Source organism: Cantharellus anzutake, assembly GCF_015039405.1.
Source record: "Cantharellus anzutake strain C23 chromosome Unknown EI90scaffold_18, whole genome shotgun sequence".
NCBI lineage: Eukaryota > Fungi > Basidiomycota > Agaricomycetes > Cantharellales > Hydnaceae > Cantharellus > Cantharellus anzutake.
In genome coordinates, this window is record NW_024066968.1 from 236,546 (window position 1) to 247,304 (window position 10,759).

At 49.7% G+C, this 10,759-nt stretch overlaps 1 protein-coding gene across 1 annotated transcript; it reads left to right on the forward strand.

Moving 5' to 3' along the window:
• The first annotated feature begins 807 nt into the window (after positions 1-807).
• Positions 808-2,874, forward strand: EI90DRAFT_3052816 (kinase-like domain-containing protein). The gene is made up of 9 exons (XM_039059981.1): positions 808-866; positions 947-1,137; positions 1,190-1,435; positions 1,493-1,567; positions 1,629-1,821; positions 1,877-1,941; positions 2,005-2,208; positions 2,266-2,450; positions 2,501-2,874. Coding segments are annotated over exons 1-9 (1,206 nt in total). The 5' UTR covers positions 808-865; the 3' UTR covers positions 2,547-2,874.
• The last annotated feature ends 7,885 nt before the right edge of the window (positions 2,875-10,759 follow it).

A 10,759-nucleotide genomic window follows, 5' to 3' on the forward strand; every position in this document is an offset into this window, starting at 1 on the left:
AACCCTATCGACTCTCCCATTTGAGCCTGTTCTCCTCCCCAACTTTATCAGCGCATTTCTCTGACGAATTGCTCTTCTGCTATCACTCAGCTGAAGACTCTGATGTTTCCAACTGGTTGTATGCATGTAAATTACGCAAGTCCCGTTGCAGCGCTCATCTCATCCCATCCTTTAATTCGTCTCATCTTTTAGAGTGAACATACAGGTTTGAGCCAGGCCTACCAAACACAGAAGTGCATCTCGAAAAGTGATTGCAAAAAATCGCAGCTAAGAAATCAATGCTACGGAGCAGGTGGTGGCGTAGACAGATTTCATTCTTGAGTACAAGATACCCTCAATAAATCGGCCAGGCTCATTATCTGCCTGGTTCAATGGGATGAACGTAGTTGCCGGTTATGTCATAATCAAGTAGGGGAAGTGGTTTGGGACTGAACTATAAATAACAAAGGCCTGGTGATGGGAGACTTCTGTTTGTTATACCACAGACATAGATCAGCCTAGGCTACAAGCTAATGACTGCAAGTTATGGATCTTCATGACAAGTATAAGGTTGTTGTTGTACTCTATTTTGTTACCCGCGGCCTCGTGTCAACGTGGCAGTGCGGCCATCGTGTGCATGAGGGGATCATCCTTACATGGCATGGGTGTCTGGGTGGTGTCTTCGGGTGAGTGAGATCCTCGCGAGTTGTGTCGTCGGGGGGGTTGTCGGGGTAATGTGTGTATGTTACATATATAAAAATAAAAATAAAAAGTTGTCGGTCAAGGTGGACGATGTTTGGACGGACACCCAGCGGCACTTGCCGCATGAATGAATTCAACAACCAAGCATCGAGTAACGTAGCGACTTCTGTGTTCTGTGACCCCCAGTGAGTTTATAGCTTTAAGCTCGACCGATAACGTCTACCGATTTCTGAAAGACTCGCACTGATGCCTTGAGCCCTGACAGTGCCAATTCTCCCGTGGCAGCCGCGCACTGGCAGCACAGTTCTATTTTGCACCGAATCCTCATCCTCAACCCCATCTATATCGCCATTGTCATTAGCATTGCGATCGAGATCACCATCCCCATTGAAATTGCCACCAACACCATCTCCACCCTCTAGACGCCCTCCGACACTTCACCCTGGACATTCCGAGGTACGATTCTAGCGTTGCATATTGTGATTTTTGTGCTCATCTCAGGACAAAGAACCCTGACGTTGTGAACAGAAATCATGTTTCACAAGAGATGCCGGCGCAAGAGCCTCATCTTTTCCATACCACCCGCGCCATCTCATCAATGGAACCCATGCATCGGCTTCCTTGGGTGCTCGAGCTTCTTGAGGAACTTTCTCAATTTGGTGCTGCTCGCAACCTCAATGGCCGCGTGACACAGCGACGGGCTCTAGTAGGTCAAGGGAGTTACGCAAAAGTATATCGAGGGGACTTTGGAATGGTAATGAACATGCCTGTATCTTCGAGTCTTGCAAACCTGATCAGGAGGTGCCACCAGCATACCGTCTGTATCAAGGTTCTAAAGGAAATACACATTTCATCGGGCCAGGATGTCATAACCAAGTTTTGCAGGGTCTGTATAGAGGTATCGATCTACTGTGAATCATAGCTGATACATGCTTGTGGTGTTGCAGAGAATGCTGCGTGAGGTGAAGGTTTGGGCAGCATTGAGGCATCCCAACATCGTCGCATTCCATGGATGGATATTAGAGTTTTCTGACGAGGACTACACCACGTGTGCGAAGCTGATTTCAGCTTGGTGTGAGGGAGGAACCGTTTTGGAGTACACGGGACAGGCTCCAAATGCTGACCGCCGTCGACTGGAAAGTTTACATATTCCTTTTGTGCGACCCTTACAAAGATGCTCTTATCCCTCAGGTAGTGGATGTATCTGAAGGCCTGACGTATCTTCATTCAAAGGATGTAATTCATGGCGATATTAAGCCGGTAGGTCCTAGTATTTTACTTGTCTTCTGTGATTTTATCACCAGGTCTCCTGGCACCTCCTAGGAGAACATTGTGGTCAACGCAGAAGGGAGCGCTATGCTCTGTGATTTTGGGCTGTCAAGCGTACTTGACGATCTCTCGACATATGCAGAAGGATCTAGCGCCGTCGGTACTTTACGATACACTTCCCCTGAACTACTCAGTTGCCATGTCCAAGATCGCGACAGAAGAAGCGACGTCTGGGCGTTTGGCTGTGCATCTGGACAGGTTCTAGCATGCTAACACTTCAAATTGTGTATTATTTCTGACTGAAATGGACCCTAGGTGCTTTATGACAAAAGGCCATATGCCACAGCGCTTAACATCTTCGAAGTCCACCGTGCAGTGGTCAATGGTGAAGCTCCCTATGAGTGGGACGAGTGTGATGAATTCCTCGCCAATATCGAAAGATGTCTCAAACAGGACCCAGAAGAGCGACCTACTATTGAAGAAGTGACTCAAAATTTCAGGTGAAATCATCTGAGTAGCATCGGATAATAATTCTAACTTCCGCCTTCAGAAATTGCATAGCTGTTAAGTTTAACTCCCTAACACTCCGCTGCTGAAGCGAGCGAGCACATCTGGGGATCAAGCTAAATGTTGCAAATTTATTATGCTCTGTTTGTGACAGTCATTGCATATGCTACGGCATAGGGAATGGGGATAAACACATGGTAGTAGATATGTCAGGTTTGCCAGAGTGTTGGGCCTGGTAGTAGTTGTAGGCTATGGTGACCGAGTCAAAGGTCGGTGGTTACCAGCCGCTACCACTTAATGTTGTTGAACCGGTTCCAGACCCTTACCCAGTTCATTGTCACTCTGTGGATGCGCAAAATCTGAGACTAAGTATGCACATCTGGTATGATTGAACCCATTGAATGTTAAATCACTTTCCATCCATGCCTGTCCAGCTGGAACTTGAATGGTCACAGGCCACTGGAGGGCAAAAAAACAAAAACAAAAACTTGTCAGGTTGGAATGTGTCACATCCCAGAATCCCGATGTTATGGAAATGGGATTTTCTTTTAGCCTCTTATGGGCTCTATGCAGCATGAGTATATATATATAGTTACATCTTATCCAACTACTATCACCCAACAACCCCATGTTGATGTCTCTGTAAACCCCAGCTATGACAACATCTGCCATACTACCTGTATAACCACCTTGATGTCACAGCCCCTTCCTGCACCCAAATGCTATAGAAATGGACCAATGAGGCCCCATTTTTATAACACCTGACCCGTCATATCCATCCCTTGGCCATCTCCAGCAACCTCCACTCCACTCACACCAACCTCAGAACCTGCATTCACTTCTCTGATGGTCACTACCCCTCCATTTCCCTATATTACTTATGCCTCCCTAAGTATGGAATCCTGAAGCCCTCTGGACAGCTCTGATGTCTGCAAGTGCACTCCCATCTCTGCTAGGCCATTGAGTCACCTGCCCTGCAAGTTCACCTTCAGACTGCCTTGTCAGGGACAGCTCTGAAAGTGGCGAAGTCCTGGTGTGCAGGACTCGATCGATCGGATAGTGGCTATGCATAGCGGTGGTCCTGTCATGGGGTGAGTGTCCCTGACCACTTAGTCTGAAGTGGGAATGTGAGAAGAAGGCTACTTCTTCGGTTCCCACTCCAGCTGTTATTATATACATGTGGGATTGGTCATGTGGGGTGCACCACATCACCCTCGTACACAGCTGTGGCTCTCTGGGTGTTCCCATGGGGGATCCTGAGAGGGTCTGCTGTAGGTGCAAGGTGAGTGTGGCAGCAGTGGTGGTGATGTAGAGATGGTAGATACAGGAGGGGTATGTGGCAGGCATGCCAGTGGTACATTGAGCAGAGGGAAAGGTGGTCCGTGTAGGAGAAAGAAAGAAAGAAAGAAGAAAGAAGGGGAGAAGAAGAAAAGGAAGGACAGTGCAGAGCGGGGGGCAGCAGAGCAGGGTCAGGTGGGGCATGCCCTGACATCACCCCCTCTTTAGCTTAGCTGCTTCACCTTGAAGCAGTTGGGCAGTCTTCTCTTTCTCTCCCTGGAGCATGGGGGTGCATCTGATGGAAATCTTCTACTAGGTTGGGGGCATGGGTCAGGTGGTCGCACATGAGCCACTGGTTCTCTGAGTTTGGCCAGCCCATATACTTTACCAGGTACCAGAGTTTTCAGCACTGCCATCTAGAGTCCAGAATTTTTTCGACCTTGTACTCTTCCTCTCTGTCTACAATGTCTGGGCCTGGGTGGGGGTCAGTGGGGCGTTCCACGATTTCAACAGGGCGGTGCAGCCTGATGTTCGTCACAGACACAACTGGGTGGATTCCTTTTTGTTGTGCAGTGAGCTGGAGTTTGATGGCAGTGGGGGAGACAACTTTTGTCATATCCCAGATCTTCCACCTCCCTCCACCCTATCCCTACATGACTCCTATGACCTCCACCAGCCCTCCCAATCTCTCTCTGCTGCCTCCAGTCGATGCCAACAGCCCTAGGACTACCTCCTCCTTCGACTCTCTCCTGCTCTGCCTCCCATCTACGTCTGCATCACCTCCAGACCTCCACCACCATACCTCCACCTCCTCGGACCCCTTGTTCAGAGGAGATGTGCCTGCTCGTTGTTGATAAATCTCAACTTGCCTATCCACCCTCCTTCCTACCTCCATTCTCCGCACCTCCGGTACCTCCCCATTCCTATTTTACCTCTGGTCTTGATAATCTTTATTGTTTTATCATTTGATATTTTCTACAACCCCAATCTTCTGGACTACAACTTCCGGGCTCCGGACCTTTCCGGATGCCTTTTCTCTGTAGTTCCCTGCTTGTTCATAGACGTTTCCAGACCTTGCCATTCAGTTGGCTTTTAATTCTCTCACTCCACAAACCTCAGACATAATTCAGGCTTTTTGCCTATTCCTTATTTGTCTTGAGGATTCTTTTCTATTTACTTCCCCTTCCCCTTGGTAACCTTTGTTTACCTTCGGATCCAATTGTTTCCACTATATGTATGCGTGTACCCCTCTAGTAAATAGTTTCCCCCAGTTATAATATAAACAGTCTTGAGCCCTCCAAAAACTCCTCCAGGACGTCTATCGCGTCCCACTCGTCTGCTGCTCCAAAGAACTGAGTAACAGGCGCTCCTAGAGATGCCCTGGTATAAAACCCAAAAGAATTGCGTGATGAACAATTGACCCTCACTAACGCCTCCTTCGTTAAGTAGTGAGGGGGGGGCTTCCGGCCCCCTTCTGCTGGCAGCCTCGGTTCCTCCATTGCCAGCTCCCCTGACAAATTGGGGACAACAAGAACGTACTGGGTGCAGTGCTCCATTCCGAGTCACTGAAGCCGAGTCCCTTCAACACCCCGTCACCCTGGGAGCTCCGCCCCACCTCTGGTCTGTCTCCGACCCACCGTTGGACGACCCGGAACACTGAGCTCCACCTGACAGCATTGCCTGGATAGTGATTGGACCTATCCAAGGAACGTCTTCTTGACAACTTTGGTGATCTTGAAGGGGCTGATCCACTTGTGGTCTAGCTTCTTGGTTGGACAGTCAGTTGTGTAGTTCTGGGTGCTAGCCAGACCTGGTCCCCTTCTTGGTATGTAGGGGCTGCTCCATGATTGCAGTCGTAGTAGCGGGCCATCTCATCTGCTGCATGCTCTAGCGCCACCTTCACCTCCTCTTGCATTTTCATCATTCTTGAGGAGAATGCATCTGTGGCTTCTACCTCAGATGTGCACGTGGGCTCTGTCCCCATCCTGGGGTGTTGCCTGGTGTCGAGCTCAAAGGGGGTTCAGTGGGTAGTGGAGTGGACGCGGTTGTTGTAGGTGAACTCTGCTAGTGGGAGCCAGTCTGCCCAGTCATCTTGGCAGTGGTTGACAAACACTTGAAGGTAGGCTTCTATCTCCTGGTTTACCCCCTCAGTCTGTCCATCCATCTGGGGGTGATAGGGTGCTGAGGGGGTGGTGGTTCGGGATGACATTTGGGATGGAGGGTTCGATCTGCGAGACATGGAAAACCGGGTGGATGGCTTGCATGTTTTCCAGCAGGCGGAGAGTGAGGGAGTGAGTTCCAATGCGGGCAATGATCTCGAAAGGGCCGAGGTTTTTCTTGGAGAGCTTCTTGGAAGGTTGGGTGGAGTGGAAGTACTTGGCCTTTACATAGACCGAAGTTCCTACCTCAAAAGCTGGGGCAGGACTCCGATTGGAGTCTGCCAGGCCCTGGTAACGGATCTGAGCATGGTGCATTTCCTTGCGAAGGAAGTGATGAAGGGAGTCGAGATCTATCAAGTACTCTTGGGCACATACTGATGTTAAGTCTCGCTCTGGGTGAATGGTGATGTTCAGATGGTAGCCCTTATTGGCAAAGAACGGAGACGCCTGTGGTGGCATTCGGAGCGTTGTTGTATGTGAACTCCATGAGAGGTAGGAGTTCAGACCAATTATCCTGCTGGTAGTTACTATAGATGCGCAGGTACCGCTCGAGCATCTGGTTCATCCATTTGGTCTGTCTGTCTCCCTCTGGGTGATAACCAGAGGTGAAGTGGAGGTGGATGTTGAGGGCTTTACCAAGTGAACTGTCATATCCGTGCATACCCGACCCCGACCCGACTTCCGGACCTCCACCCTCTTCACCTCCGGAGTCATAACCTACCGCTGCCGTTCCGATACTCACCCTCGGTCCTGGCAACACACCTCCTCCTTACCTCTTCGACCCCATCTCCGTCCGCTCCGATACTCATCTCGGACCGAACACCGCCCCTCTTGCCACCCTCCTACTACTCCGCTCCCCCTTCACAACACCTCCACCCTCCCGTCATCCTCCTACGCTTCCCCTGTCTGCTCCGATACTCACCTTTGGACCTGACTACTCTCCTCTCCGCCACTCCTTCTCCCCTTACCTGTCCCCTCTCTCCTCCCTCCGTTACTCCTCCGCCACCCTTCCGCCAAGTTACGACCTTCCACCGCTGTTCCGTACTTCGCACTCGGACACCGCTCGTACCTTGCTCCGAGCCTCCGTCATAGTCCCTACCTCGGACTTTGACTCCACCTCGGTCTTAGTCCATTGCATTGGTGACCTCATACCATGTAAACACCATTGCCAATATCCCTCGGACTTTCAACCCCGCCTCCGTAACCTCCGTAAGCTCCGCAACCCCCGAGCTTCGCGGATCGCCTTCGGCACTCTCGCTGCTTGTAATGTATTTCTCGCGTTTTCCCCTCATCCCTATTTGGACTACTGCTTCTTCCTATTCTAGCCAGTTAGTCATCATCCCCACTTCCCCTCATCCTCCTGCCCCTCTGGGCCTCGCCCTCCCTACCTCTTTTCGGACGTATCACAGGTCCTGCCTTATGACCTTCGGTACCGCTCCACTCCCTCTACCCTTTGTTCCCTTTCGGACGTCTTCGTTCCGATTCGGTTACCCTTTGTTTTCCTTGTGCTTTTGCCCCTTCCATTATATATATCGGCGCTTGTACATACTCGTTTTGGTTTAGTCCAAAATCGACCTGAAATGCCCCCTAGAGACTTCCTGCTCACCTACTGTGAAATTAAGGACCAAATGGACAAACAGCAATGGCACAGCGCTCTGCCTGAGTCGCTGAGGCCAAGGTCCCTCCACGCTAAGTCTCCGATTCCACTCCGGAGTCGTCCGAATCCGCCCGTTCTAACATGAATGGAAAAAATGAGAAATGAACTCCATGCTTGGAGAACATGTGGAGGAGGAATAGCTTGACCAGTTCCGGGGAGGTGATGGTATTGTGGGTAGGAATGAAGATGCACTGTTTGGACAGGTGGTCCATGACGACCAAGATGGAAGTGAATCTGGAAGAGGAGGGTAGCTGTTTGATGAAGTCCATTGAGATGGAGTTCCAAGGATGATCAGGGATGGGGAGTTGTTTGAGTAAGCTGTAAGGCTTGTGATGAGGAACTTTGGCATGGGCACAAGAAGTACAAGAGGACATGTAGTTCTTGACAAAGGTATGGTACAAGAGGACACATAGTTCTTGATGAAGTTACGGATACCTGGCCAGGTATAATCATGACGGACTAGCTCCAGGGTCCGGTTTTGACCGAAATGTCCGGAGAGCTGGTGGTTGTGTTTGTCTCGCAATACACAGAGATGAAGATCATTGGAGTCCAGAACGTAAATGCGGTTGTCCAGCCTTAACAGGCCTTTGGCATCAACGGACCAGCAGGAATTGGGGAGGTTGGGGGAAGCGAGATGAGAAGAGATTGTGGTGTCGGAGGAGAGGGATGATAGAATGTCTCAATGGAGAGCCTCTGTGTTGATGAGTACGGCTGCCTGGATTACTGTGGCAGCTAGAAACATGGCTCGTAAGGACACAGTGAGCTGCTCCAAAGTGAAGACTGGTCGGAAGTTCTGCAGATTAATGTGAGCATAGTCCATATCCCCTTCTTTGGGATAGACGTCCCAGCGTCTAGTCAACGCATCTGGTTTTACTCCGAGTCTTCTGGGATGGAATCGGACAGTCATGTGGAATTGGGAGAGGAACTCTGACCAGCAGGCTTGCTGCTGGGTCAAGAGTTTGGTGGTAGAGAAATACTTGAGGTTCTTGTGGTCAGTGATGACGTCGATTGGGGTTCCTGAACCTTCAAGGTAGTGATGCCACAATCGGAACACATTGTGAATGGTGAGTAGTTCCTTATCATGGGTGTCGTAATTGAGCTCCGGCACCGAAAGTGTTCTAGAGTGGAAAGCGACGGGGTGAATATCTCCATCATCGCAACGGATGGACAGGATTCCAGAGATTGCGTAATCGGAGGCATCGGTTTCTACAATGAGAGGGGTGTCGGGTACCCAATGTGTCAGGATGGGAGCTGACATGAAGGCTTCTTTCAGAGTGTTGAAAGCAGAACGACAGTTGTCAGAGAATAACCAGGGGGCTCCTTTATGTGTGAGGCACATCAAAGGGATGACAATGTTGGAGTATTGGTGGATGAAACGCCAATAGAAGTTAGTGAAGCCAAGGAAGGACCGGACATCCTTGACTTTATGGGGCTCAGGCCAATCTTGGATGGCTTTAACCTTCTCAATGGACATGGTGAGTCCGGAGGGAGAAAGGCAATATCTGAGATATTCCGTAGTGTCCGTATGAAATTCGCATTTCTTTGGATTGGCATATAGGCCGTGTTTGTGGAGTCTCCTAAGAACTTCTTGGACATGCTCCTGGTGTGAAGCCATGTCTTCCAAGTAGGTAAGGATGTCATCTAGGTAGACTACCACAGAAACGTCCAAGAGGTCGGCAAAGATCATGCTGATGAATCGCTGGAAGGCTGCAGGTGCATTTGTGAGACCGAATGGCATGACGAGCCACTCATAGGAACCATAGCATATGCAGAAGGAAGTCTTTCACTCGTCGCCTGCTGCAATGCGAACCAGGTGGTAAGCATGCTGGAGGTCGAGTCTGGTATAGACAGTGGCATGGCTAGGTGCATCAAGGAGGTCTGAGATGCGGGGAAGTGGGTAGCGATCTTTCTTGGTGATCTTATTCAGCCCTCGGAAGTCAATGCAAAGATGGAGGGATCTGTCCTTTTTGTGGATGAAGAGGACCAGTGCCATGTGAGCGGAAGTAGCAGGACGAATGAACCCAGAGGCTAGGTGTTCATCTAAGAACGCCCGGAGAGCCTTGAGTTCTGAAGTAGAGAGGGAATACATAGTTCCCAAGGGTGGTGCAGTGCCTTCCTCAAGGTCGATCTTCAGGTTGTGCTCACAGTGCAGTGCTAGCATCGAGGCTTTGCTCTTGCTGAACACATCTGCGAACTCGTGGTACTCCTTTGGAATGGCCAAAAGGTCAATGGAATCGGTGTGGGAGGAGGCAGCCCTCAAGCAGCTGTCCTTGGAAGGGATGGTCAGGCTGAAGGATACTGATCCTTCAAGTTGACAAGCCTTTGCGAATGCGGAACAGCTGACGAACTCGATAGATGTGTCAGGGCACACCCACCTGACCTGGCTCCACCCACCCTGACCCGGTATCCCACTCACCTCTACCCCCCACCCTTTATCACGTTTCCTCAACCCTTGTTCTTCTTTCTATCCTTTTGTTCTTTTATTCCTTTGTTCTTTGTTCTATCCTTATCTACATGGACAACCTTTCCTCATACCTATGTATTATTGACCTGCCCGCGATGTGCACATGACACACCCAGCCCCGGACGACCTGGATGGCCTCGCGGTGCAACCCAGCACGCGCGCGTGCAGCACATGCCCTCAGGATCCCCCATGGGGACACCCAGATGACTGCGGCTGTATGCAGGGTGACGTGGCAAACCTCATGTGACCTAAGCTGCATGTACATAAAGGTACCTGGGGTGGGAACCAAAGAAGTAACCTTCTTCTCACAGTTCCCACTTCAGGTAAGTACAGTGCCCCAAAAAACTGTTGCAATGTTTTGTACCTTTGACTTCAAGAGCTTATTAAACAATGGGAAAGGGTTTTAAAATTCTAAATAAATATGTGGAACATGTGTTAGTATCTTGTCCATAACTCTACCAATTATGTAAGCAATATGTCCATTTTTGGTAAAGTTATTCAATTCACAAGGGACCCATGTCATTGCAACGGTTTTTTGGTGTGCTGCCAGAATGGACTAAAACTGGAAATATCATCTGATAGGTCATGTGATATTGTTTAGTATATACACTAGTAAACAAATAAACATTGCTGGAGCATAAATACACATGGATTTTAAGCTGTAATCCCCAATTCTAAAATGTGTCAATTGGCTGCTTTGAAAATTGAACAAGTGCTTTCTCTCATTGATTCTGGCCACAGTGC

Excerpts from the sequence above, each read along its gene's own strand:
- EI90DRAFT_3052816 (XM_039059981.1), top strand. Across the intron at positions 1,822-1,876 it reads TGACCGCCGTCGACTGGAAA|TGGATGTATCTGAAGGCCTG; the intron begins GTTTACATATTC and ends TCCCTCAGGTAG. Across the intron at positions 2,209-2,265 it reads TTGGCTGTGCATCTGGACAG|GTGCTTTATGACAAAAGGCC; the intron begins GTTCTAGCATGC and ends AATGGACCCTAG.